Source organism: Hyaloscypha bicolor (genome assembly GCF_002865645.1).
Source record: "Hyaloscypha bicolor E unplaced genomic scaffold K444scaffold_15, whole genome shotgun sequence".
Classification (NCBI taxonomy): Eukaryota; Fungi; Ascomycota; class Leotiomycetes; order Helotiales; family Hyaloscyphaceae; genus Hyaloscypha; species Hyaloscypha bicolor.
Genome location: NW_020194517.1, coordinates 783,116 through 809,831, shown reverse-complemented (window position 1 = coordinate 809,831; position 26,716 = coordinate 783,116). Strand labels below are relative to the sequence as shown.

Genomic DNA, 26,716 nt, shown 5'->3' with positions numbered 1-26,716 from the left:
TGGGCTTATATTCCCTCAATCAAAGATCTTCCAAATAACCTCCTAGCATCTTCTTTCGAGGCATTTCAGAGGCTCCGATAATTGAGGGATCAGTCGAGCTGATCACGTGCGTATTCGGCCGCAATGGAAAGAAAACATCATGACGCAAGCGACTCCCCTCGACTTTCCCGAGGTTGAGTATCAACAGGTTCAACAAGTCCTCCTGGCCCAACAACATCCTCACAACAGCTTCAACCTTGAGCTCGAGCAATATGTCTGCTACGAGACTAGTTTTCCGCAGTGTGCGGCCTTCAATGGTCCTCACACGACCATTGTCCACCACCTCTCGTCGAATGGCCGGTCAAGGAAATGCCAAAGAGCATGAGGGAACTGCAGACCACCGAAAGATACAGTCGGAAAAACCACTCAATCCACATATGACGAATACAAATTCTACACTTGCGAACGAGATGCCCTCCGTGGGGGCTCAGAATGCACCCCCGGAGCTCATTTCCTCCATCGATCCAGATTTTGTGCCTAAAGATTCTGTGTCGGAAAATACTGAGCGTATGACAGGTGGCACACAGAAGGGAGAACCGGACAAAGGACCGAATGCCGAGATGGGGGTTGGTGAAATGGAGGGTGCGAAGTTCAAAGTTGAGCCGTTACGCAGAACGGGCGAGGATGCGAATACCATGAGAGCCAGGTTATTATGTTCGCATCAACTTTGAACCTTGAATGTGGAACACGAAGGCTAACCTATATGTGTGTAGATCAAAGTAGAAAAAGAGGCACACTCGAGAGTGATCTTTTGATGTCCACATTCGCGGAAGCCCATCTGCGAGAAATGACACCTGCGCAAATGGCACAATTCGATTTATTTTTGGACGAGAACGACTGGGATATATATTATTGGGCAACCCAAGAGCCTACGCCAATATCACAAGAGACTGCTGAAAGTGCTGGTTCTGGAGCTACAGGTGCTACTGCCAGCGCTCAAGGGACCGACAAGATGTCGCCCGTCGCACAAGGAACAGACCCGGCAAGGCAGACTGGACCGGAGCTTAAGACCGATGAGTGGAGACAAGGCCAGCCAAGGAGTGGAGAGTGGGCACAAACTGTTGGCACTTTTAAGCCGGCGTACAGACCTGTACCTGCAAGATGGAGGAACAGCGAGGTGCTGGCGATGTTACGACGGCATGTTCTCTCGAGATCAGCGGGAGGTATCCATGAGGGAAAGGCGGACGTCAGTGGAGATGGCTTGGGTCAAAGTGTAAAGAGAACTGGTGGTGGCGGTACGTATGCCCAGCTCTTTGGTGGTGGTTGCTAACATGTGCGAAGGTATGGCCTTCATGCCACCTATCTTCACAACTGACCGGCCATAAAGATCGCCTTGTAAGTTATGTATGAATAATATGGCGACAGCGAAAAAAATTTTCATGTATAAATTCTACATTTTCAACCTTCGTAAATGTCTAAGCATATGCCAAGAGTGATGGACGGGCGGGAAGTCTCCCAGGCATGCATATGCATGAAAGCTCCGCATAAGATGCAGGAACCCGTTATCTCATGAATGTTCTCCGGAGTCCAAAACAATGATAGCACCAGAAGCCGGGTTAGCCCCGCGGGAGGACCCGAAGTTGGAAGTGCTGCTTGCGTTCGTGGAGTGAAGAAACTGGGGGCTGGATCACGGCATGATGGAATGTATAACCACGAATGTCGAGGTGGCTGTCACATTCCAGATCCCGGGAAGCATTCTTGAGAAGTGGTTTCTAGCCACATCACAAAAACTGTTGTACCGCTGAGGCAGTCTGTCAGTTGAAGAGTTCTGGGCTAGAAAGTGAACAAATAATGGCCTAGCAAGCGCGCCTTAATCAATTCATTGTTTTCTATTTCATCCTGAGGCTTTTCTGTCGATGAGGCTCTACTTTAGCTAAGGCATGCATATACCCTTCCTAAGCAATGCTAGCATGCCACCCCCACCACCCTCGGTTACGATAATAACATGGCCACATCAGGAATTCATTCTACTCTTTGACAGGGGGTAAGGTTTCCATCATCACGTGTATTGCCAGGTCACGGGCTTCTAAGACCTCCACATTCCGGAGTTTTCATTGTTCTGGATAATACGTTTGAATGCAGACGGCTGGTCAGTCTTCAGAGCCCCTGACTGCGCCATAAATAAATCATCTTGGACCTGTTTTGCATGTTTGCTTTCCAGATCACCATCCTCAGATTCCCTACCCGCGTAAGCTATTCCAGCCTCATTGCAAGCCACCGCACGACACTCGAAACACACCCTCCCGCCGTGCAACAGAATCATTTTCTCTCTCAAGATGTCATTCTCCGCCATTGCCTCGTACCACACCAGCTCCGACCTCTTCGACCAAACCTATGAGGAGCTTGGCAGCGATTTTTTTGACCAGTTCCTCACATTCAGCCCTCTCGGAAATGAAACTCTAGAATACCCCAGCTTACCAGACTCGACGTACTTGGATACCAGCAACAGCCATTCTGGAGGCACGTCTCTAGACTCGACAGACGATGAAGCGAAACGTTCAGTCATCGATAACGTTTGGCAAGGCAATTCATGGGCGTTCACCCAGGATGAAGCCTCATTACACTCAGCTCAAGGCAATGCTTTCTACGCAGAACTCTCCGGCAGAGCCGCAGTATCTGATAGCGAGCTACTCAGCCTTGGGGCTATCAGTCTAGACTCGCCTCAAATAGCCAGGTATTCCCACAACTCCGTCCCCTCCTCTCCATCACCTAGCGCTACACTTCTTGAACGAAGAAAGAGTCGCCTCGTTGAGTCTTTAACGAAGACAGTCAGAAAAACAACTGGAGCAATTGACAGAAGACTGCGAAGCCCTATCCGAAAATCCACATCATCGCTAGCAATGAAGCGATCACACAGCAACGAAACCGATAACTGGAGCCAGAAGCTCGCACTTGATGCTACGAAATTCAGCTTCGATTTCGAGAAAAGTATCGCTCCTCTCACACCACCACCTTCTGCCCGAATCTCTGATCTCCCCGACTATTTGAATTCAGCTAGCACAAAACAAAAGCCCCTAAATGGCTTTTCGGACAACAGTTACTTGAACAAACCAATTGATCGCCAGGCTGCCTATGATACGCCGCTGGCGACTCCGACTTTGGGTGCTGAGCACACGATATCGGTAAGCTTCCAGCAACCACCTTCGGACTTCTTCCCAACCACCCCGCAACCTCAAAACGTCTCAGCACCCTGGTCACAGATCCCTGGCTCATCAAAATTCACCGCGTATGAAGCCTCAACTCTATGCCCGGCGGATATTGCCGCGCCAGTATGGTGGACCAATGCTGCAACGGTACCAATGGCACAACCATCACCCTCAAGCTTCCACGCCAACCCCCAGCGAGCTACAAAGTCACTCGTAACGCAACTTCAGAACGGCCTCTCATACAACGGACACGAGCTTGCCTTCGATCCTTCCAAGATGGCATCCGGGCTCATGATCCAGATGCCCGGCCTTGCCGCCCAGCATTCCTTCGTCATGGGTACTTCGCCCATGATGCGGCAAGGCTACTTTACGGCTTCCCGATCCCAACCGCATTGTAATGCCGCAAACCGCAAAAGAGCACACGCCCCATCTAGGCAACCACAATCATCTACTCCGATGCGAAAGAGCCGCTCTGGATCAAGCGATTACGAGTCGCCTTCTCCTACCTTCCAGGTCAGGAAGCGAAAGTCACCGAAGCACAACAAGAACTCAACACCGCGTGCACCGTCTACCCTAGGGACTGTTGACTTTGTCAACTTCACTCCTAGAGATAGCAGGAAAATTCTGACTGGAGTTGCGCCAAGTGGCTCATCTAAGACAAAAGCGAGAAGGGAAAAGGAAGCTTTGGAGAAGAGAAGGAAGCTATCACAGGCTGCGATGAGAGCCGTGAGAGAAGCCGGAGGAGATATCGAGAGCCTTGTCAAACAAGGACTCTTTGTTTGATTATCTTTCCGTGGATTGTGCACAAAAGACATCGTAATAACCGCCGTGGATATTGGAGGCGAGTACATATCGAGCTACTTAGTAATATCTAACTGAAAAGTTCACTAAAACCTCATTTTTCTGATTCATTTTTCCTGGGTGGATTTCATGTGACTATGCACCCAATCTAGGGTGACACTTGTGATAAGGATTGAACCAACCCCTTCAGCCTGCAAAGTACTTCCCCAATTTCTTTGCGCTTGCCAACTGTTGGGACATCGTTCAACATCTTCTGCTGGGTCTGACAACAGTCTCATGGGCCGAGACATGACGAAGCAAGTAGCTTCGTCGCACAAGTCGTGCTTCGAAAGTCCATTGGTGTGCTGCTCTGTTTCACGGTCCCTTGTCAATCATCACTCAAATTTCAATGCGACCACTGTCCTGGTCACCCCTGCGCACTTTTCCCGCTGCCGGGTCCAGAATGTCAACTGCAAAACGTTATTTTCAGCCCTACACTCGCATTGGGAACGAGTTGATGGATGCGAACAACTCTCTCTGCCGGGAACTTGGAAGGTGCAGCTTTGCGGGACACTTTGGGAGGATGAAGCCATTTGATGACAAGCGCGAGCCGTGAGACAATTGTTCTATTTCGAGATGCTGTGGCAGCAGCTGCGCATTGCCATTGGCTCTCTGTTGTGGGGGCCGGTTTTCTTGGCCTTTCAGCCCTGGCAGCAGCCAGCACACGTTCATCTGAACTCAACCGCGTGGAAATGGAGACGCAATCGCTCGTGTATAACCTCTCTCTCTCGTGCTGTCCCCAGCCTTGACTACGGGACAACAATTGTTTGTTGTGTCTATTCATTCGTTCAATCAGTTTCACATCTGCGACGACCCGCGCTCCTGTAATTCAGCCTTGTGCAGAGCCTACCCCCGATAACGACCTCGAACGCGCCGCCTGGATCGACGAAGAAGACATCGACTGTCTCTCAAGGCTGTTGACCTCAGAGTCGCCGAAGGAGGCATCGATCGTGGAGGACAGGAACTCGGATCTGCTATTTGTTCGGCGTTCTTCCAGGAGTTCTTCCAGCGCTGGCTCTTCACTTGTCAGCCGTGCCGAGTGGTGGAATCGCTTTGTTGAGTGAGAAGTCCCGAAACCTTTTAGATCTGCGGTTGTTTTCTGTACTCTTCATGTACTAATATCTTTCCGTAACAGTCCATTTACCGAACTTTTCAGAAATATATATATACAGTGGTTGAGAACAAGGAGAATTAGTAGGGCATGGCCCAATATGGTTCAGGTGGTGGCTATCCATACCCTTATGGAGGGCACACGAGTCCAAATCGGCCTGACTTGAGGCATCAATCCTCCTCGGTCTCTGCTGTTAGCTCTATTGATCCAGATCATGACTTGAGGCACCAGTCTTCGAATATCTCAGATGTTAGCTCCCTTGATGGAAGTGGTATTGGCCACAGGGTGTCGGTGGCTTCCCTCCCCTCACCCTCAACTGAGCTTCCGCGTTCCCAGACGATGGATGATGTCGATATCAGCCGAGTACGGATCAATCGTTCAGGACCGGCGGGGATTTTGCCAGATGCCCTTCGAGTGGCATCGCCAACGTCTCCCTCAACGCGTAGCTTCAACCCTTTCAGAGCTTCTGGTCAAACTTATGAACCCATTGCTCCTCCTAGCGGTTATCGATCTTCTGTGGGCAAGTCAACTTCCCGGAGATACCCCGAGAGGAGGAAAAGCTCGCTGCGCCACATGCGGACTGGTTCAATCCCAGAAACCGAGGAAATCGATATGAGCCTGTTGGGATCTGCCATGTCGATGGGATATGGGCAACCCAAGGCTCACTATAGCACAGTGGAAGAGGAGGAAGTGCCCATTCTCTCATCGATGCCTTTTGACGTGTCTTCCTTTACAGGTCCACCACAAAATGAGGAGCAGTTGCGGGAAGCTATTTCACAAGAATCCGCCGGTATCCTCACTGGTGGTCTGGGAGCCGGTCTTAAACCAGGAACCACCATCACCAGCACGGATCTCATGGCAAATGTGCCCCCTCCCACGCCTACCGGGTTATCTCGGAGGCTATCATTTCGACCGTCCTCATTTCGTACTCCTTCCGTTCGAAGTCAAGGCCTAGGGAGAACGCCGACGGTTCGAGAACTGGGTCAAATTGAAGCCAACAAGCGTGGTGAGATTATTGAAGTTATTGTGGAGGAACCTACAATTGGGGGAACTGGAGAACCTGCAGTGGATATTAGCTCTTTTGTTGGCGGGAGCACCTCAACCGTGGACTTCGATCATCTCGACTCTGGAAAGCAAAGCCGCAAAAACACCATGGCCGCTGCAACAGTCGAGATATTCTACCCGCAGGCGAATTGGAAACCCTTCTCAATGAGATGGCCATATCTATTGGTTCTCAGCGTACTCTCAGCCGTTCTTGCTGCAGCCCAAGAGTATCTCTTACAGAAGTCAGACAAAAAACCACTGTACTCGTTCAAGTCTGCAGCGGAGCTCAAAACTTGGGATTACTTTTCGTTCAAGTATCTCCCGACTCTGATCGCCGTCTCGTTTGGTGTTCTGTGGCAAGTTACAGATTTTGAAGTGAAACGATTAGAAGCATATTACCAGTTATCTAAAAAGGGAGGTGCATTAGCTGCGGAGTCAATCAATGTCGATTATAGTAAGTTCACACCACTCTTTCCATAGACTCTTCAGAAGTCAATCAGGCCTCGGCGCAATGGCAAGTATAGACCTGGAACAGGCGCACACGAGGCCAGACTTGATCCGAATCAATTCTCGACACAATTCACAATCCGCTCTAACTTTATTCACAGTTACCTTCTTTAATTTCCTACGCGTAAGCAGTATTTAAACCTACCAGGTCCATAATAATGCTGACCATATATATGACTTAGCCTGTCAGAGCGCTTCGATTCAAACACTATGCAGTTGCAGTGTCCTCAATGGCGACATTGATCGCAGTATCACTTCTTCCAACCTTACAGTAAACGCCCCCCAAGGCCGTTTGCCTTCATTTCGCAGATCGAACTACAGTTTGAGAGCAACGTTGACGCTGACAATACACAGGGCTGCAACCATATCACTCACTCCCGATAGAGCGACACGTGAAGCAAATGGTGCAGACGGCTTCAAGCACATCGAAATTCTTGCTGTCTGGTCTCGGATGTTAAGCGCGGTCCTAGTCCTGCTCGCCATTATGGGAGGTGTGCTGATCTGGCAGCTCGAGCGGCGCCCCTCTGGTTTGGTGGCTGATGTCAAAGGGATTGCTGGTATCGCAGCCATGGCGAACAGAAGTCACATCTTGATGGATTTTAAAGATCTTGACACGTCTCCCCCAGACATGATCCACGAAAAGCTCAAAACTCATCGCTACAGTCTCCGGAATTCATCGCTAGCCCCCGAGGAAAGCGTTCCTCTAACGCAAGCCGAGAAAGACAAATACAACCAGCAAAACTGGGCTGATAATCCCCATCCGCTCATGCTTCGTCTGATTGCTGGAATTCCGTTCATGATCGGGATGATCCTTTTCATGATCGTAATTCCGATCATCCTCTTCGAACCGAATGCAAATGTGGTGACCGACAAAGCGCCTTGGTTGCTTACTGTCTTCGCCGTGTGTATTAAGCTCGCCTGGGGAACTCTTGAAACAGACGTCCGAATGATAGAGCCCTTCTATATCCTCTCCCTTCGGCACGCGTCACCACGAGTCCTCACACTGGACTACACGGCCATGGCATTCGGCTGGTTACCCATCAAAGCATTTCTAAATGGACACGCCCTCGTCGCCCTCGTGGGTCTCGGGTCTGTGCTAGCTGAGGTGTTGACTATCTGCTCTACGAGCTTCGCAAGCGTAAGCGGAGGCGATTTCACAGGAGGCCAGCCACCGCCCCCAAACCCAGGAGAGCCGGCTCCTCCCAATGGCGCAAATACGGGCGAAGAGACCTTCCACTCCTTTTGGCTGTCGTTCGGTCTGGCAATAGCAATCCTCACTTACCTCTGCCTAGTCGCTGCCTTGGTCTACTGGCGCCGCCGTCACCCTTTCCTCCCGCGGCAACCAAATACCATTGCTTCAATCCTGGCGTTCATTCATCAGAGTAAGATGTTGTATGATTTTGTAGGGACTGAGAAGATGAATAATGATGAGATGGTGCAGAGGTTGGGGAGTATTGGAAAGACTTATGGACTCGGGTGGTTCACGGGACGAGATGGGGAGGTGCATTGTGGTGTTGATGAAGAGGAGTTGGTTAGTGCCTACAAGCATGGTGATGATGCTCGGCAGGCAAGTCAGCCTTGGAGATCGAATTGGGAAAATTATTGAGGGGATTTCTTGCATAAAGGGGTTGGGATAGATGGGCATTCATGGTAGAAGGTCTAGTTTTTTACATTCTTGTGGGCGAGATTTTAGCCCTCTATATTGTAGCGGTTGGGGTATAACTAGGGTATATTTACGATGATATGGCGTACTGACTCCATTATAGATTCTTGCTGATTTAATTCGGCTGAACGAGCTCCTCAGAAAAGCCTAAACGCTACATATACTCCAAGTTGCACAGGATGGTCACAAATCCAAACCACAAGTCCAACTATCTTCTCTTCACTCACGTCTACTCCATCACACCCCCCTTCTTCCTCTCCACCATCCCACCCGACAGTTGATACTTCCTCCTCGCATCTAAAAACAGCATATACTGCGCATACGTCTCCGGAATAACCTTAATCTCTTTCTTGACCTCAAAGGTATAGCTGAACGTGCCTGTCGGTTTCGTCACTCCATGCTCGATATCCCTCACCTTCGAGTCAACTCTGATCTGGATCCGGGAGCTGCCTTTGGGACTGGCCTTTGCCTCGCCAGCTGGGACGAGTGGGGAGTCCGAGTAGGCGACTGTTGCTGTTAGGTAGAGTACTGAGCCAACGGGGACGGGATGGAGGAAGGTTGAGGGATCCAGGGCAATGAATGTCGGGCGTGTGTGGGAAGTTGCTGAGGCGCAGGTAAATGCCAATTCGAAAGTTGATTTCAGGAGGAAGCCGCCGAATATCATGAAGTTGTGACGGTTTCGGAATTGTGGTTGCATTATTTGCACTGAGTGGATGGTCGTGGAGGACATGTAAACTGCGTCAGATGGCTTCCGTGCTGAGGTCGAGGGATCACGGTAGTCGAGTTGAGCGAGCCAAAGAGCGTGGATCAGGTCGCTTTCTTCATCGTTGGGCGTTTGCTTGCGTAGTGCTTGGGAGGCAAGGGATTTCTTGAGGTCGTAGTTTGCTTGGCCTTGGGCGAAGAGCCGTTCTTCTGCTGGAGAGGTGGCCTTGAGGGGAGCAATTGCTACAGGCTTTTTTGTTGCAGGGTCCAGAGATACCTCCATAGCAGTTAGAAAGGTGATTTTGAGAGAGAAGGAAGATCCATACCATGGTAAAAGCACAAGTCATCAGAATATCGCTGTCCTGCACCTCCTTCCCCTCCTCGGGAGCTTTAGCAACTTGTAATGAGACTTCCATACTACTTCTCCCCGTAGCAAAGGTGACTTTCCCGCTGAGTTCTAAATCACAAATCTCATTCAATGGATGCGCTAAAGTGATTCGATCCACTGCTGCGGTGACAGTCATGACTCCAGCATCTCCAGTGTGCTTGTAAGACACAACTCCGGCAAGCGCATCCAGATCCATGAAAATGGTTCCAAGACGTATGTGACCAGAAGAATTGATATAAGAGTCCAGAAGCCATGGGTCCCGAGCCAGAGGTAATATCTACTCTCATCAGCTCCATTCTCCCACAATTGAGACATGGTCACATGACCTACAATTTTTGTGTAACTATCGGACATTGTTTTAGGAGCTAAGTCTCTCTCCACCTTCTCAGCAGGCACTGGTGGAGACTTGCTTGTCTCATCTTGTTGTTTCTTGAAGGCTTCAATGAATGGAACCCTCGTTCTCATCTCCGTCAGTTCCCGAAACACCCCGTCCGTTCGGCATCGTGAACAAGCCGAGAAAACTCTAGTTTGTTGGTGAAAATGGGGGCGAAGTGCATCACGGATGCTCGTCGTGAGGCGAGGTAAACATCTGGCTTTGCTGGCCATGGCTTCTTCAAATTGGATGGTGAATGTTGGAGGGTTTTAAGAATGGATCGTTGTGAGGGGAAAAACTAAAACGAGCCCCCCCGGGTGTCGATTAGGGGTGTCGATTGGGGCAAGGGTGTCAACGACTTGTAATTGGCTTCCTAAGCTCTTTAAAAATCTTAAGTTAGATTTTTTGATATAAGTGTAAGCTAGTATATCATAGCCCTTGTATTATAATCACGTGCTTCCCAACTTATAGTAAAAAGATTCCTTAAAATAGAATTTTAATTTAAGGGAGTTTATATACTAATTAATTAGGTTCTAGTTTTTGAACCCTATAAGGCCCTATAAATTAGGGGCTTATAAGGCTCTTATATTTGGTTTTAGGGACTTTTTCGCTAAATTTTTAGGCTTTCTTAAGCTTACTTTTAAGCTATAAAATACTTAACTTTTAACTTCTTTAATTTAAAGAGCTATTACTAATCCAAAATTTATAAAAAAATTATATTTGAATAGCCCTTAATTGGTGCTATAAGTAAATAAAACAAGCATTAAATTATATTAATTCCTTATAAAATTGAATTAAATTAAAGAAAACCCCAGAGTTTTGGTGTTCCTGTCCGAGCGCCTCTACTTTGGGTTAGTAGCTGGTTTGCTCCCAATCGACACCCGGGGGGTGTCGTTTCTACACATTCCCCGGAAAAGGAGAGCTGTTTGCATCTGGAGCCCCTTATCACGTGAAGTCTCAGGGGCACAGATAGTGGCGATTAGTCTCTTAAGAGAGCTCTTGAGAGGAGTCTGCTTGAGAGTCTGGGACGAAGAGAGGAGGAGACGGTATCTCAAGAGAGTCTGGGGGAAGGTCACGCGAATCCCAAGACTGCGTAGGCTGTGATTCCTCAATTTGAGGCCTAGGGCCATTGCGGGAGTCCCATGACTGTGTAGTCTTTTGAGAGTCAGGGAGAGAGAGGAGAGCGAGGCTGCGCAGATGGTGGGGTCTCTGCGTCATAAAGGTTACCATAATAAGGCGGCGGGGTAGTGAAGCGTGGATCTTGTGAGTCCATTAAAAATTGAGGATATAAGTAAGTAAAGTATGGCCAGTGGACGCTGTGTTTTCTGCGGTGTGGCTGCGCAGGCGAGCTAGAAGCTTCTACGTGCTCTGATTGGCTGAAAATAGGGTTAGGTGTGGCATGAGTGAGGCAAGAGAGGGTGGGCAGACGGTGGCAAAAGGGCGCTTTGAACCGGGGGGTGAGGGGGGGTAGTAGTACATAAAGGTGTTGAGTCACCATCTTCAAAATTTCACTTCTCCAAACACGTTCTCATGACTTTAACCTGAGTTGATCTCTAATTGCTTTTAAGCTGGCCCTATCATCTCTTAATATGGACCAAATCTCCCGCTCTCAGGACCTTGGCAAACTGGCCCGAAGCTCCAACCACGCATTTCATAATCCAATGCCAAAGGACCGCTCGTCAAAAAACCAGTCCAACATTCAAAATCTACCTCCGCCTCTTCTCAGCCTTACTCACTGGCCTACCTTGCCAACCAAGCAGCAACAGTCCGAGTCTTCTCATGCACGCAAGGCAGGCGGGGGTAGAATTGGTTCGGAGCCTGGCGGTAGATCCAATGACCAGTCGGCACGGACCGGTCGGGTATCCACCCACACCAAATCGTCATCAGGGCTGAACCCCAATGCCGAGCCATACATCCCTCCTTCCACCTCTGGCACGAATACAGGAGTGCCGAATCAAGCACCGGGTTTCGATGGCCTATCAAGCATTCCTCCCGCCTCTCTCAATTCAACAGGCGAACGCGCGAGCGATCAAAACCCTCATAGACCATATTCTGCGCTCCTGACGACTTTTTCTCCGTCAGGGAATATGAAGCTTCTTGATTGGAAGCAGGAGCAGGAGTTGAAGCGGGCCAGCCTATTGAGGCAGAGGCAGCTCAGTCTTGATACATCACCACGATCGCGAGTTGAAACCCCTCCGACGGATCTGGCAGACCTTAGTCACATAAGGAGTCGACCACCTACTCCGGGACTAGACGAAAACTATGAAGCAAACGATGACCTGGCTGAGGATTCGGACAGTGAGTTTGGTCCCAACCAGAACGGTGCTCCCTCGAATCATGGCCGTGAGCATATGAGTAACGCCTTGGATAACGCTATCCATAATGATTTCGGGTTTGAAAGCCCCAACAAAAATGCCGAACAAAATTGGCAACAGGTCCTATACACCGATAGACACAAATTCTACATTCAGTTCTACGACAACCTTGTGCTCTACGCCGGCCTTCAAACTTTCCACGATGAAGGATCACCCCCACCTTATCGTTTCGACAAGTCGAACCTAAATACATTAGGCAAGACTGAACTCCGCCAGATTTTTCTCGATTGCATCGCATATCTTTGCGACGTTGAAAAAGACCCACGTACCACTGCAGCTGCGGCTCTGCAGAAAGTGGGCGACAACAAGACTGTCCTATGGATCTCAGCGAATGAAGGCTTTCCACGCACCGACACCAGAAACATTCCCAAATTCATCGAAACTATCATTCATGCATTTCGTGATGTTAGTACAGAAGACAGAATGGATGTTCGGGCCAAATTCTTCCGGAAGGCCATTGACCTAGCCACACTAAGAATGGACACGTACCGCACATCTGCATTGGTTTCCTTAAAGAAGGTCCTAAAATCCCCAAAAATACAAGCGAGCAGCGCAGCTAGCAAGGGATGGAAGCCGGAGCTTCAGAAGCTGAAAGTCCTCATGGAGGATGACAAACAGCGTCCAGAGCTCGCCGAGTGGTGCTATCTGAACCGGAGATCGTGGTCAGATTTCATCAAACAAAAGGAGCTCGCTCAAGACAAAAATATTTACTGGTTTGAACGGTTGAAGCATTATTTATACAGACTGAGCGCGCACGCATTTGCCGTGGATATCATCGCGATCGCAGCCCGGGAAGTTCGCTCGGTGCGCAATATCTCCGAGGTCAAAACTTTTCAACTATGGGACAATGACTTTAAGTACGATAATAAAGGGAAAGAATTCGAGATCAGTACAGACGGGCCAATGAATATCTTGGAAAGACTGCTGGAAAGCTTCCCTACCGTTCCTCAAACAAGCAGTTACTGCAGAGAGGCTCTCAAAGAGGAAATCTTGAGCCGTGAAAAAATGAGAGACGACCCATCCCACAATCATTCTGCTTCTCCACCACCTACCCTGGATGAGTGGATGAGGGACCGCCGTAAATTCCGGCGCTATTACCACGCAGAGCTCCAGATTGTGAAATATTTCGAGAAAAACGGTTTTGAATACGCGGACGAGCGCTTTATTGGGTGTAGTAAACGTGCTTGCTACGTTTGCTACCACTTTTTGAAGTGGTATGGGGAAATATTCCCAGATCAAAAATTTGTGTTGCCCGGAAAGCACTCGAAGATCATCCACATGGTCAAAGTGCCTTGGATCGAGTCAAAAGATAATGAGCCGCTATTTATGATGGACAAGCTGAATGTACAGCTGGCTCGCCATATCGAGGAAGCGCTACTGAACAAAGGCAAGTTAGAGGAGAGGCGAAAAATCCGCCATCTATCTACGCATGCTAGTACAACCGCCAGACAGCATCTGCCATCAGACAGGCGTAAGTTAACTAGCTCACCCCATCTCGTTCAATTTGGCATGGTCAATAACACTGGTTTTAGAATTCTTGCCTAGTTTGTGAGCCGAGCATAGACCAACGAAAGAGAATCAAAATCTTCTATCGCGTAACGGTGCATGCAATAGATTTAGACGCGAGTTGACGGGGAGCATTATGGTTGCGAGGAAGCTGGGGCGGGGGAGCTATGAGGTGGCGCCGTCGCGTTGAACGTCGCCATAGGTAAGATCGGCTTGGATCAAAGGGACGAGTTACTTAACTCCCCTAGTATTGTTGTGCGGCGGAAATCAAAGCTAGATCAATGTCTGCCACGCAGCACAAGGCGTCTTCGACGGTTCTCCACACCCTCTCGTGGCTAGTGGCACCTTCGTATCGAATACACACAGATCTCCGTATTGCAGTTACATACCCCATTAGAACCGAAAGATCCGATTGAAAGCCCGCCTGCTTCCTTGCTTCTTTGCGGAGGCTTTTCATTACCCGGGGTAGGCGAAGAAAATTTGCGACACTTCGATGTATATACGTTACCCTCCATTCCGTTCCCAACCGAACTCCATCAGATTGCCAATTTGATTCAGCTGATTGCGTGTCGTTCTGGTCTACAGGATGATCAGAAGAGTCGGGATTTATACTATCATGCCCATTTGCTTCCCACAGAGTACCCGAATTATCATGAACTTCGAGCAACCCGAGACAATGTGTTTTGAGCTTCGTTGAGAGCCGATGGACTCTGAAAGCTATTTCTGGTACTTCCATTGGCTTTTCATATCTTGATAAAACTTCTTGATGAGTTACTGTAGTGGCAAGGTCCAGATCCAAAGGCGTTACACGTGGGGCGTGCCTCGATGCAGATTCATATATTAGAAGTATTCGACACGCTTCCGGTAGGTATATCGGGTCTACTCTGTCCAACATATGCTGAAATAGCTTTTCCAAGGTTGTTGGGAGCCCTCTAAGTCTTTCCTGGAGTTGAGGCAGTTCATCTTGGTTTTGAAGTCCCCTGAGCAGCGACATAACGACCAAATCGACCCATAGGAACACCCCATCAGACTTGGTTATTATTTCTGTGACAAACTCTTCGTACAACTTAGGATGAATTCTTGCTAGTTGTTGCATCTTCTGGCTCGAATTGAACTTGTCGAAGACGAAGACCCGAATGTCATCTCGTGTGAGGTCCTGAAGGTGTAACCCCGGAAAGCCGCTAAAGATTTGTTCAAACACCAACCATGGTCGACTCGACAAGCAGACCTTAACATTTGGCGAGACGCTGATGTCCTTGAAGAGCTGTGCGATACTATAGTGTTCTTCGTTTAAGTTGTCTTGGTCCGCTGCATCGCATTCATCAAGCCCATCGACGAAGAAGCACATCTTCATACGACCATCGGCTGACTGCGCAAGTTGAACGAATGCTCTTTGGAGCCTTTTCACATGCCACGTAAAGGTCACGTTCAAGCTTCCAGAGTAGCAGAGAGACCTCTGCTCCATCCACTCATCAGCAAAGACCGTCCGAATCAACTCGCGGTGCTGCAGAAGCACATCGTAAAGCAGAGACCGGAGGAGTCCTGATTTTGACCGCTGCTCTGTCGACCCGCTGTACCAACAAAAGAATGCAGCAAGTTGAAGCTCACCTCCTTGTGCCCAGGAACGTAGCAGAGCACGTGTCACCAAGTTTTCATACACATATCTCATCAATGTTGATTTCCCAGATCCAGCTTTGCCATTCATCCAATATACTCCATTGCCGGACCGAAGCCACTGAACAAGACTGCTCCACGGGCTATGGGAGATGTGGTCGGTATCTTTCAAGACCCACTTGTACGTGTTCTGGTAAGGCTTGCAGATGTCTTCTTGGCGATAATTCATGGCTGAGAATCTCAAACTTTCAAGTATCATGGAATCAACTCTCCGGTCCAGCTCCCTTGCAATGGCAAACTTCTGGCTTTCATTTTGCATCAACTGCAAGTTCTCTGCAGAAGTTCGCTGGAGGACTTGGTCCAGCTTGAAATGGGCTTCTTGCGAAGTTAATGCCAAGATTTGAGTGCTCTGCTGCGTCCTCTCGTCGAGGCTAGAGAAGCGCTCATCTTGAGCAAGCTGAAAGTCTCGAAGCTTTGTACTAATCGCATGTGAGCCCCCAATCCCCTTTCAATCTCTTCAGAAAATTGACACACCTCAGGGAGAGAAGCACATGTCCTTCAAGTTCCTTCCGATAGCTATTGAGCTTTCGCGTAATGTCGTCGATCGCCTTCTTCGACCACACACTCTTCAAAGCCTGTCGCAAACTCTTCCACCTCCTGTGCTTAGTCCCCGCCGTAACTCGAAGCTTGCCAAATTTGTCAATCAGTTGATTTGATATCTCAATGCAGCTAGTGCACAAGACTTTGATAGCCTTGTCTTCCGGCAGCGCATGACGGAAAACCAGAACGAACTCATTGCCAGAAACGGCACTTGTTGCGCTGCCCAGTTGCAGCGACGCTCTCATTCCCTCCGCCAAGTTAGCCAGACGCTTTGCCGCGGCCTCAGACTGTGCATGGTCGATAGAGACTCCATCGGCAGAGTGGTTTAGGTCTCTCGCTTTTGAGACGACTTGACAGCTAAAGTCAAGGAATTTCACGACGGATGAAGCGACGGATAGCGCTGAGAAAGGATCTAAAGGATTCATATTTGTGTGGGGAGTTGCAATGTTTCTCATCGGTGAGCAAGGCTGCTCGGTGTTCTCACTGCCTCCTTGGCCTCCTTGAGGTGCGTTGGCGCAAGGCTGGACTGCATGTGGCTGTTCAATCGCAGCAAAGGGAAGTTTGCAGATGCCCAAGGCACACTGGTAGCTTTGCTCCCGAAATTTTCACGATTTGCTCTTGCTCACTTTGTGAGAGAAATATACATAAACCCGGGATTTAAATGAGGAGGAGTAGTCTATATTCAACTGGTCGTTCACTTGAAGTCTGTTAAAAAGCAGAAAGGCCAAGGGTTGAATGCAAGGAGGAACACAACTAGATCTGCTTGTGATTCATTGAACAACTCTTGATAGAAGCAAAATCATTTAACAAGCTTTCGAGATTGTCACGTGCTATGAGCCTTTAGCATCGGACGGCCGGAGGGATGGTACCATACAGGTCACATGATCCAATTTCCCGTGACCATGCAAGGTTAGGGAGGAAAACCTAAAAATAATTTGGGTAAAGGTTAAAACGATCCCAAAGAACGGATGCACCGGGAGAACCATCGATCTGATATTTGGAAACAAGAAACCATCGGCGCAGTGTTCCAGACTGGGTCGTTTTGCATGGGAATCAGTGACCGCGATCTTCCGTGATGTGAGACTCTGCGACGCGCCGACGCTTCACGAAACGGCTTCCGGTTTGAAGGTGAGGTCGGAGATAATGGCCTTGAAGTAGATTCATGCGAACGCGTAATATTTCAAATCATTCTAGAACCAGCAAAACCATTAAGAACTGCGATCAGATAGGTTGGCTACCAGAGACGGGTGATTCCCGCGCATAAGAACTTTAAGTGCAGCACGAGATGTCATCTGAAGAAGCTGTATGCCTCCTCACCTGGGGCTGTGAAGCTCGATATTTGGTATGGAAACTGCTGCGTGGCTGGGGTACGAATTGATCCATGCTTCACAGTGGTGATTGTCTTACCTTCCTCGTCATCGTCACGATCGTCAGCGCTTTGCAACGTTTCTCTGGAGTCTGGATGCCCAGATTGTGACTTGATACGAGGCTCTGGGGCACCAATTTCACCAATTCAATTCCCGGTTCCGGAGGGAGGCTGTGCAAAGAGGATCGTGGTGGCCCGCCGAAAACACCAGCGGAGGGGATTATTTGGCGGAGGGCCAGACGCGAATTGTTACAAGAGTGACTTTTACGCTGTGGCCCACGGGTTCGGAACATCAGACGTTGCCGTGAATAGAAACCGGCCTACCATCCCATACGCCGAGTGATGTCGCGTGCGGAGATCAGGACTGGCGGCCCGTGGGAGAAACATCTGTTGTGAAGAGGGGACGGAAGCTGGTTTTCAAGTCTGTAGGTCGAGTTGTGGCAGCCAAGGACGTCGCAGCTGGAGGGTGTACACCATGTTCGAGGGGCGGTGGAGCTGCAGCTCGTGATGGTTCAAGAATTCTCAGGACGAATCTGTCAGACTTGGTCTTGGGCTTTGCGGACTTTGTGTCGAGTACGAGCATCTACAAATCATTAGCCTCTAGACTCTGCTCAGGGGGGGCGAGATCTCCAACTCCATCGCTTGGAGATCGGCATGTGGTTGGCTGACAGGAGAACGCACGCAGGCAACGCGTAAATTCGTAATGAAGCATGGCGCGCCTTACCGGAAGCGGTGCGAACTTGCCCCAAAGCGTGCTTAGTCTGGATATTAATTGGGCCCCCTAAGCCCCCTTGCTCTCCGTGTCACTTGAACAGCAGGTTGGTGCGTCTCCCTGGCCACCTCCCACCCCCCACCCCCCCGGCTGTTTTCGCCTGCCAATTCCGCCAACGCACCCAATACGAGCGCGCCCAGCGCCCAGCAGTAGCCCAGCCAGCCAGCGCTGCATTTCTCCTGCCTGGCCACAGCAGCACCTGCACCTGCGTCTGCCACCCGCACCAACCAATCTGGTCGATACGCTGCGCCGTTGCCGTCCTTGCCTCCTACAGTACTTTCACTCTCCTCTCCATCGACATACCCACCCAATTTCAACATCTTCCACACCTCCGAGATCAATCGACGTCGACTTCCCTCGTTACTCTCGACTCTCGAATCTCGACCGGCCTCCATACTCTCTCGCAGCCACACTCGTTTTCGTGAGCAGGAAATCTCACTCGCTGCGATTTCACCCATTCACCTCGCCCCTCGCCTCTCGCTTCAACCGGGACATTAACTGCCAACTTTTGGCTAGATTCCAGGAACCGTGGATGACCTCACCAAACAACGCGAAACTTCAACCGCAACATTCTCACACCACTCAGGGACTATCGCGATTTCACGGAGGACTGAGTGCGATAACGAAGTGCTGTAGGACAACATTGTACCACCCGGACTCGCAGGCCTCGCGATCTTGATCCGGAGTCCCGGGACAGCAAACTTCACCCCCTTTGCCGCGACGGCTTCCGCCAACACACAAACACCATCATGCGGTCCTCAATGTCACTCTCCCCCTTCGTCCTGCTGACGTCCTTCCTCTCCCTCCTCTCGGGGACCTCTGCCATTCGATTGATTGAGTCGAAATCCCTCAATGCGTGCCAAGACAATTCCAGTTTTACAGCAAGTCTGTTCAATGTCGTCTTCACGCCAGACAACTTGACACTTACCTTCGATGTCGTCGGTGTTTCCTCCATCCAGGGCAATGTTACCTTCGGAATCGAAGTTACGGCGTACGGCCTGTCCATCTTCAAAGAGACCCTGAATCCATGTACACAGAAGAGCTTGAATGGAATGTGCCCGATGAGCACTGGCCAGATTGATATTCAATCTAACATTGTGCTCGAACAGAGCACCGTCGATTCAATCCCAGGAATTGCATACGGTGTCCCTGATCTCGACGCAAACGTCAAGGTCATCATCAACTCTACAACGAACACAGGTGTTAGTCTGGCTTGTGTAGAGGCCAATTTGTCGAACGGCCAAACGGTTGATCAGAAGGGCGTGGGATGGGCGACTGCAGTCATCGCTGGTTTGGCTCTTGTTGCCTCAGCTGTCACTTCCGGACTCGGACACTCGAACACCGCAGCCCACGTTGCTGCTAACGCATTATCTCTTTTCGGATACTTCCAGGCTCAAGCCATTATTGGGCTCACCTCTGTCCCACTCCCGCCCATCGTTCAATCATGGACTCAGAACTTCGACTGGAGTATGGGTATTATTGAGGTCGACTTCATGCAGAAAATTGCCACGTGGTACCAGAAGTCGACCGGCGGAACCCCAGCTACGCTTCTCAACAGTCTCACAACTACCTCAGTTCAGGTCCTCAAAAGATCTATTGGGAAACGCTCAATGGATCAGACTATTAGTCTTCTTACCGCAGCTCACCAAATGAGCAAACGAGCTAGTACTACCACCGAGGTCTCGGGCACGTATGTCGTCAAGGGAATCAAGAGAGTTGCATTCCGAGCCGCAATTGAGTCAACCAACCTCTTCCTCACAGGCTTGATCTTCTTCTGCATCTTCATCTTCTTCACGATGCTCTTCGTTGCCATGTTTAAGGGTTTTTGCGAACTCGCTGTCAAATGGCGCTGGATGGAGAGCGACAAGTTCCAGGACTTCCGAAATGGATGGTTTACTGTTCTTAAAGGGATCATGTTCCGAATGGTTCTCATTGGCTATCCCCAGATGACTATTCTTTGCTTGTGGGAGTTTACCGAGGTCGACTCTCCCGCCGAAGTGGTCCTTGCAATCTTCTTCTTCTTTGGAATGACTGGAACACTTGCCTGGGCTGCAATGAAGGTTATCCGTATTGCAAAGCGTTCAGTGGATATGCACAAGAACCCTGCCTACATCCTCTACTCGGACCCATCGGCACTCAATAAGTGGGGTTTCCTGTACGTCCAGTTTAGAGCCACTGCCTACTACTTCATCCTCCCATGTTTGGTCTACATTCTCGTCAAAGGCATGTTCATTGCTTTTGGACAGAATGCTGGAACAGTCCAGGCCGTGGCACTTTTACTGATTGAAGCTATTTTCTTGATTGGAGCCAGCGTCATTCGACCATGGATGGACAAGAGCACGAACACTTTCAACATCGCGATTTGTGCCGTCAACTTCGTGAATGCCATCTTCCTCCTTATCTTCACCGATGTCTTCAACCAGCCAGGCTTGGTGACAGGTGTCGTGGGTGTTATTTTCTTCATTCTCAACGCCGCCTTCTCGCTGGTTCTCCTCGCTCTGGTCTTGCTTGCAACAATATATGCTTTTATTAGAAAGAATCCGGATACCCGATACCAACCGATGAGCGATGACCGAGCCTCGTTCATCAAGTCCCAGACCCAATTGACTACGGAGCTGGATGCCTTGGGAGCTACTGCGAGGGGTGATATGAAGGGTGGCTACAAGCACAACCTCGATTTAGATGATGATAATGAGTCCTGGTCATCTGACTCATTAAGAAACCCAGCAAGCATGCCACTTCCTCCGTCGACAGCCAATTCTGGTACATTCCATGAACCTCCTCACTCGCCGCTGCACCCATCAGTACCACTTTTCCCCGCAGGTAGCAATGGTAGCCGTGGACCTCCTCCGAACTATCAAGACAACTCGCGATCAAATAGCGCTTTGGGTAACAGACACACCCCATCACCTTCTCCATACCGAGAGAACCCATCGCAAGCAAGTCTGTCGGCGGGATACCGATCGCAAAATAACGCAAGTCCTGCGGGATTCAGGAACCAAAACAATGCCAGGTAAGAACTTTGATGTGCAACTCTCTGAGTGCAAGCTGACATAACATAGCCCTTGGCAACGTGGAGCCGGATATGAACATTAATGAAAGGGCTTAATGGGCGTTGTAATCAGTTGGGACTTTGCTCGATACAGGAGACTGGTGTTATCTGATTTATTTGCATGTTCTCATAGCCCCAGCGAATTCGACAGCTGGCTGTGCGTGGAATGAGTTCAATATTGCATTAATGGGCGTAAATCCGGGTTGGATCCTGTGCAAAGGAAGAGACGAATTCTGAGGGAGCTTGAAGCACCCGCCTACCACACCAGGTCTCAATACGTCAGGACTGAGGGCCCAATACATATCCTACGATCATCGAGAGGAACCAAACACCATTTTCTTTGTGTATGGGCATGGCTGGGAAAGGAACTTGGCATTCGGCATTTGAAAGGAGGCGAAGGATGGAGGTGTGTGGTTTGTTTCAACTGTATAGAGCATGGAAAGGATTGCAGGTGATTTCTGCATCCTCTTCCGTATATAATCAATCACCTTTTTACAGAGAGGATGACTTGCCCTAGAGCGGGGTGGGGGTTGATGTATGATAGATTATTATCGATGTTCGCTTATCTTTCTGACCCCTTTGATCTGGGACTTACGTGTGGGCCGTTAGGGACTCTTTCCGCCCTGTTCCAATCCACTACTCAAGCAAGGAATTTGGTGCCTTTCCGGGGCTTAACATTCATATGGTCAAGCCCCTCGAGCGCTTCAATCGTCTTCCATAATTCTGCTGGCGGCGCCTTTTTCCATTCTTCCTCCACCAGCACACATGCCGGGTCTGGTTGACCGAGCTTTACATCCGGGTTGCTTACCGGCAGCCCATCGCACCCAAGCGGAGTTTTGTGATACACCCTAAGCCCCGAGCTCGCCTCGACGCCCATACACAACCACTTCCTCCACCACGAATGCCTGTCCCAATCCCCGACCTGGGAATTCGTGATGTTGTCATACGGATCTCCGAGGCCGTCCCAATCGTACCATTGATAGCGGTGAAACTCCCCGACGAAGGAGAAGGGTTTGCAGGACCCGTCGAAGCAGCAGTTGGAGCGCAGGATCTCGGGGGTGTATTGACACTCGCGGTAGAGGCTGGGCAGATTGCCGTTGCCGTGGATGTAGTGCCAGGTTATGTTGCGCCCGGAGCAGGCATGCCGATCGAGGAAGGAGTCGACGGGTAAGGAGTTGGAGTTCCCCATGTTGGCGCCTGAATGGACAATAAGGCGTGAGGATAGTGAATCAAGGACTTATGTTGGGCTGGCGGACGTGTGGTGGAATGGGTGGGGTATGCTGGTGAAGGAACTTCGGCTGCTTTTCTTGTCCTCTTTATAGAGGTGGATTGAAGGGTCGGCTGGTATCATGAGCCATGTCAAATCCCTCGGTTTCGAGGATCAATTAAGAAATGGACTGATGAAGTCCATGTTCTGCTCGTTCCCGTTCTCATTCATGGTACCCACCACACCACCACCCACCGCCGAAGACTCAAAATGGGATCTTTATTATCACTCAACTTTTTACGCAGAGGATGACTTCAGCAATATTAGTGTTCTTTGGTCAATAAAACGCATTTGATCCATGAACTAAGGGTTTGACCAAATGCGAGGACACAGCACATTGGATGGGAGCAGACTTGCAGTGCTGTGTTTGTCAAAGATTGCTGGGGTTCGGTCAATCATTATCAACTATGAACGTATCGTTCGTTGTGCAGTTCATCGTTTCTTGTCTGCAACTGTAACATTGACAAAAAATTTTTTTTTACGAAAGACGACAAAAGAGTGTAGAGTAGAATGAATCTAATTGCCCAATCGGCATTTCTACCACCTCTCTATCATTATACAACCGTCATCATCACCTCGTAAGCTCTAGCCAACCAGCCAACCAGCCATTTGCTCAATATCATACAACCCACCCCCACTAAATATTCATATTTACACACATCACCTCTTCTTGGCCGGCTTCTGCGCCTGGATCGTCGCCCGCTTAATAGCTCTCGCCTCCTTCGTCGTCCGCTTCCCGATATCCCAGCCCCAGCCTCTCAACACGCGCACCACCTTCGGCGTTATGGAGATGGTGAGCGGGACGCGGATGAAGATGAAGGATTTGTGGATTGCGTAGGCGAGGGCAAGTTGTGTTGCTAGGCCTGTTTTCTGTCAGGAAGCTAAAATCTTAAGAAAGGTAGAGGGGGACGTACTTGCTTCCTTCTTATACCTCGCATCTGCTTCCTCGACGCCCCAGCCTGCTGGCTCGGTTTGCTCGCTTCTTTCTTGGTTGCTCGCTGCTTTCTTCATTGAGGAGCGCCAGCTGTGCCAGGCTTCTTGGACGGATTCTGGGATAACCTGTTTGATGTATGAGACGACTATGTGTTCCCATTCTCCTGTGAGGTTGTTAGTCTTCTTCCCTATTTTCTTTGTATATTAAAGATGAGGTAAGAAAGTGGTTATGTGATATCCAGTCTCAACAGTTAGAGGTAACCCGAGGGCCAAGTGTCCTGAATGCCGGTCCTTTGCCCTCTTTTCTGGATTTGCTTCTCTCCGAACTATCGGGATCGAGCTCTTTTGGCAACTTTGAATGCGATCCAATATTGAAAGCTCCCGCTTCTCATTTTCACCTGAAAGATGGCATGCCTGTTCCCAAATTCTTTTGCTCGTGCGCCTATTGAAAGGCCTTGTGGGGGATCCTCGCCTGAGCTCTTCACCCCTACACTTCCATAGCTGTTTTCTCGATTTGCTCTCGGATGCCACACATCCCTTTATCACCGTTCATTCCTCGTCCTGTCCAATATTTCCAGAACCAGTAGTCGATTTCACAACCTACCCAGCCGCTTGCAAACCTTTTCCTGACCTCGGAGACTGGACACAGCGCAACCTCAACACAACAAGCAGAAATAAAACTCACCAATTTTGTCCGTGCCCATCTGCCTGACAAACAAATAACAAAACGGAAAATCCAGGGCGGTCAGCGCAAAATAGACTCCTAGAGCAGACCATCCGTATTCCCTCGACAACTTCCTCATCCTCGCGCCCAGCGATTGTGGTTCTGCTTCTGCAGCGGCCCCGCCCGAATTCAAGTTCGGCGTTGGGTCTGGAGAGGGTCTGCCATTGCGGCGGGGTCGCGTGTTGTGGAAGAAGCGGAGGGAGCGTATGCGCTGGAGGAGGGTTGGGTTCTGTGGTCTGGCGTGAGATGTGAATGTGAAGGATGTTGAGCGTTTGGCGCTTCGTGGAGGGCCGGATGTGATGGTTCTTCGGGTTAGGGAGCGGAGGGGTGCGTTTATGGGGTTTGAGCGTTGGAAACTTGATCGTAGGGTTGGTGGGAGTCCGGTTGCTCCTCGAGCTCCTAGTAATGAAGTGCGGAGCATCTTGGCGAATGCAGGTGGTCCTGGTTCGTGGAAAGGGAGACGATCAAAGGACTGAAAGAGAAACTTCTGCGTCGTACAAATGCAACTCCCTCAACTAGCAGAGATACCTCCTTGTCTTAAGAGCGTCCTCGCAGTCGGAGTTCAAGGAGCTATTGAGTCCTTCTCCGTCCTTTCCACTCTACTCGGTAGCTTCTGTTCCGGGGAATTTCCTTCCTTCTCGCTGGTTCTGAGGTTGTTGACCAATCTTCGCAATAGTATTGTTAAAAGTCCATTGTTGGTATCACAGTTGTTGGTCTGTTCACGGTCTTGTGTTAGACGTGGTCTGACGGAGCTTAAATTAATTCTGCGGTGGATTTTAGGCTTGCAGGGAATAGCTTAGTTTCTGCACAGTGATGCAACGGCCTTATGAACGATAGTGACGCTGCTTTTTAGCTTTCATCCGAGGCTTAAAAGCGGCGGTTAAACTTTGAGGGTCATTCAGGGGTTCATATCTTTTTGATGAAATCAATTCGCGCCCAGTCCCAAGTGCTTTTAGTATCTGCCATTCTACATTAACAATTCCTGGTGAACTATGTACAAGACAGAGATCCCTGGTTCTCTGAGTGCAACAAAATGGTTCAATGTACACTTGAGAATCGAGTTTCGTCCAACCACTCCAATATCCCCATCAAACCTATGCCAAATAACTCGTATCGACCCAGCTGGTGTATGTGCTTCCCAAAATGGTCGAGATAGATACGGCTGAGCTTAGCTTTGTCGAGAAGCTTGCTCGGGTTCCCGAGGCACCAGTTCCGGTATTGCCATACTCCTGGAAAGTTACAGCTGCTGTATTTGGCGTGCTACTGCTCCATTGTTCCCACCCCGCGCTGTTGATTATAGCCCCCAAAACAGTGTTCTGGAAACAAACACTGGCATACTGGCTCCATGGGCGGCCAAGATACACGGTCCCTGAACCGGCGGTGGAGCTCGTGGAGGTCGAGACAGAGGATTTGTTGATGACATAGTAGGAAACATCAGATGATGAAGCACGACCGTTCGCGGTAATAGCACCTCCTCCTGCTGAAACTCTAATGTCAGAGCTATCGATCCATGCTCGTGCGTGCTGGCCAAAGATAAAGTCGACCGCTCCTTCAATGTAGCATTTCCCGTAAACCTGGTTACCAATTTGAGCCAGAAGGGTGTCTTGGTATCCGTAAAGGCCAACGCCGTAGTATCCTTGTTGTGTGTTATAGGCAGCTAGAGCAATAGCTTGAGATCCTTTACCGTACGTGTTCTTGATATTGATATTGTAGAACTTGGTGTTTGCAGCGAGATTAATGACCGTACCCGTGGCTTCATCGTTAGCTGCACCGCTCAGAAGACTCGAACTATGTTGGATGGTGACGGCATTGCTTGTATATGAGCTTGTGTCGGTGGTGGACCCATAAATCGTAAGGGCGGCTGCTCTGGCGGGAATAGTGACCTGTTCCGAATATGTCCCAGCCTGGATGAATAAGATTTGAGCCGCTGTTGATGTTGTGCTCAAAGAATTTATCGCATCTTGAATCTGTGGCCGTCAATTTGTGTTCTGTGACATCTGATTTTGCGAGCCTACGGTTGAGTACTGTCCTGTGGAGCCAACTGTGATAGCACCAGACGGAGCTGAAGTCCTGCTTGCGGCAATGGCTGCCGTAACAAGGGAGCTGACGGCAAGTAAGAGGCGCATGTTGAACCAGAGCGAAGTAAAGTGTGCGAACTCTTACTCGATGAAGCTGATCGGGAGTTGTCAGAACATATTTCGAATGTGCAGTGGGAAAGCCGGTTATAAAAGCAGACACACGGATGCCAAGGGAATTAATTATTCCAGCAATGTATCGAAGTAAAATGAAAGACACGGATTTTAATGAAAACTCCGCCAACATTTCGCGGGAAAGGGTGAGTGAAATGTGGAGAATGTTTCCAGAATGTGAAGAAAAGGCCCACGAAATGTTTCCTACCTTGGACGCTGACCAGCCGATTTCCGAATTCCCAAGGATCTAGATCATCCACCTCTAATAAATTAAATTCCCTTCCATTAAAGCTCGTGGTAATAGGTAGAGTGCCGGGCGGGCCGTCACTGAAACTTGAAACAAGACCACTCTATCAGATCAAGCATTCGTTCCGCAGGGGCGGCACAGCCGCACACACAAAGGGGTCAACGGAGATCATGAGAAAAGAGAACAAAGTGAAACCCCTTCACGGATTCTTGGTTTGAATGCCACCAATAGCACACCGAGACGATGGGTCTCTGAGAG

At 49.6% G+C, this 26,716-nt stretch overlaps 11 protein-coding genes across 11 annotated transcripts; 6 read left to right on the top strand and 5 right to left on the bottom strand.

The window, feature by feature from the left end:
* The first annotated feature begins 217 nt into the window (after window positions 1-217).
* K444DRAFT_607433 (TPR repeat protein-like protein) lies at window positions 218-1,842 on the top strand. The gene is made up of 3 exons (XM_024879176.1): window positions 218-693; window positions 753-1,274; window positions 1,321-1,842. The coding sequence occupies exons 1-3, from the start codon at window positions 252-254 to the stop codon at window positions 1,362-1,364; spliced, it is 1,008 nt and encodes a 335-aa protein (XP_024742918.1). The 5' UTR covers window positions 218-251; the 3' UTR covers window positions 1,365-1,842.
* A 473-nt stretch (window positions 1,843-2,315) lies between these two features.
* K444DRAFT_517555 (uncharacterized protein) lies at window positions 2,316-3,968 on the top strand (the record flags this gene model as incomplete). The annotated part of the gene is made up of 1 exon (XM_024873783.1): window positions 2,316-3,968. The coding sequence occupies one exon, from the start codon at window positions 2,316-2,318 to the stop codon at window positions 3,966-3,968; it is 1,653 nt and encodes a 550-aa protein (XP_024742917.1).
* Window positions 3,969-5,775: 1,807 nt separating this feature from the next.
* Window positions 5,776-8,293, top strand: K444DRAFT_517751 (uncharacterized protein; the record flags this gene model as incomplete). The annotated part of the gene is made up of 4 exons (XM_024873802.1): window positions 5,776-6,634; window positions 6,789-6,811; window positions 6,870-6,958; window positions 7,042-8,293. The coding sequence occupies 4 exons, from the start codon at window positions 5,776-5,778 to the stop codon at window positions 8,291-8,293; spliced, it is 2,223 nt and encodes a 740-aa protein (XP_024742916.1).
* Window positions 8,294-8,579: 286 nt separating this feature from the next.
* Window positions 8,580-9,905, bottom strand: K444DRAFT_518247 (Thioesterase/thiol ester dehydrase-isomerase; the record flags this gene model as incomplete). The annotated part of the gene is made up of 3 exons (XM_024873847.1): window positions 8,580-9,329; window positions 9,379-9,717; window positions 9,771-9,905. 3 exons carry the CDS (start codon window positions 9,903-9,905, stop codon window positions 8,580-8,582), a joined length of 1,224 nt encoding a protein of 407 aa, XP_024742915.1.
* A 717-nt stretch (window positions 9,906-10,622) lies between these two features.
* Window positions 10,623-11,076, bottom strand: K444DRAFT_607429 (uncharacterized protein). Its single transcript, XM_024879175.1, has one exon. It carries the CDS (start codon window positions 11,041-11,043, stop codon window positions 10,801-10,803), a length of 243 nt encoding a protein of 80 aa, XP_024742914.1. The 5' UTR covers window positions 11,044-11,076; the 3' UTR covers window positions 10,623-10,800.
* A 261-nt stretch (window positions 11,077-11,337) lies between these two features.
* On the top strand, window positions 11,338-13,896 carry K444DRAFT_607428 (uncharacterized protein). Its single transcript, XM_024879174.1, has 2 exons — window positions 11,338-13,659; window positions 13,721-13,896. Exons 1-2 carry the CDS (start codon window positions 11,403-11,405, stop codon window positions 13,738-13,740), a joined length of 2,277 nt encoding a protein of 758 aa, XP_024742913.1. The 5' UTR covers window positions 11,338-11,402; the 3' UTR covers window positions 13,741-13,896.
* Window positions 13,897-14,248: 352 nt separating this feature from the next.
* Window positions 14,249-16,654, bottom strand: K444DRAFT_701509 (uncharacterized protein; the record flags this gene model as incomplete). The annotated part of the gene is made up of 3 exons (XM_024888033.1): window positions 15,843-16,654; window positions 14,330-15,787; window positions 14,249-14,273 (listed from the first exon to the last, which is right to left on the bottom strand). The coding sequence occupies exons 1-3, from the start codon at window positions 16,361-16,363 to the stop codon at window positions 14,249-14,251; spliced, it is 2,004 nt and encodes a 667-aa protein (XP_024742912.1). The 5' UTR covers window positions 16,364-16,654.
* Window positions 16,655-18,807: 2,153 nt separating this feature from the next.
* K444DRAFT_639997 (TRP-domain-containing protein) lies at window positions 18,808-21,142 on the top strand (the record flags this gene model as incomplete). The annotated part of the gene is made up of 2 exons (XM_024884446.1): window positions 18,808-21,059; window positions 21,109-21,142. The coding sequence occupies 2 exons, from the start codon at window positions 18,808-18,810 to the stop codon at window positions 21,140-21,142; spliced, it is 2,286 nt and encodes a 761-aa protein (XP_024742911.1).
* A 390-nt stretch (window positions 21,143-21,532) lies between these two features.
* Window positions 21,533-22,486, top strand: K444DRAFT_160254 (uncharacterized protein). Its single transcript, XM_024870658.1, has 2 exons — window positions 21,533-21,633; window positions 21,708-22,486. Exon 2 carries the CDS (start codon window positions 22,000-22,002, stop codon window positions 22,267-22,269), a length of 270 nt encoding a protein of 89 aa, XP_024742910.1. The 5' UTR covers window positions 21,533-21,633; window positions 21,708-21,999; the 3' UTR covers window positions 22,270-22,486.
* A 244-nt stretch (window positions 22,487-22,730) lies between these two features.
* K444DRAFT_607424 (uncharacterized protein) lies at window positions 22,731-24,791 on the bottom strand. Its single transcript, XM_024879173.1, has 3 exons — window positions 23,984-24,791; window positions 23,280-23,462; window positions 22,731-23,228 (listed from the first exon to the last, which is right to left on the bottom strand). The coding sequence occupies exons 1-3, from the start codon at window positions 24,441-24,443 to the stop codon at window positions 23,026-23,028; spliced, it is 846 nt and encodes a 281-aa protein (XP_024742909.1). The 5' UTR covers window positions 24,444-24,791; the 3' UTR covers window positions 22,731-23,025.
* Window positions 24,792-25,116: 325 nt separating this feature from the next.
* Window positions 25,117-26,148, bottom strand: K444DRAFT_518428 (carbohydrate esterase family 8 protein; the record flags this gene model as incomplete). The annotated part of the gene is made up of 2 exons (XM_024873862.1): window positions 25,117-25,989; window positions 26,038-26,148. The coding sequence occupies 2 exons, from the start codon at window positions 26,146-26,148 to the stop codon at window positions 25,117-25,119; spliced, it is 984 nt and encodes a 327-aa protein (XP_024742908.1).
* Window positions 26,149-26,716: the final 568 nt, after the last annotated feature.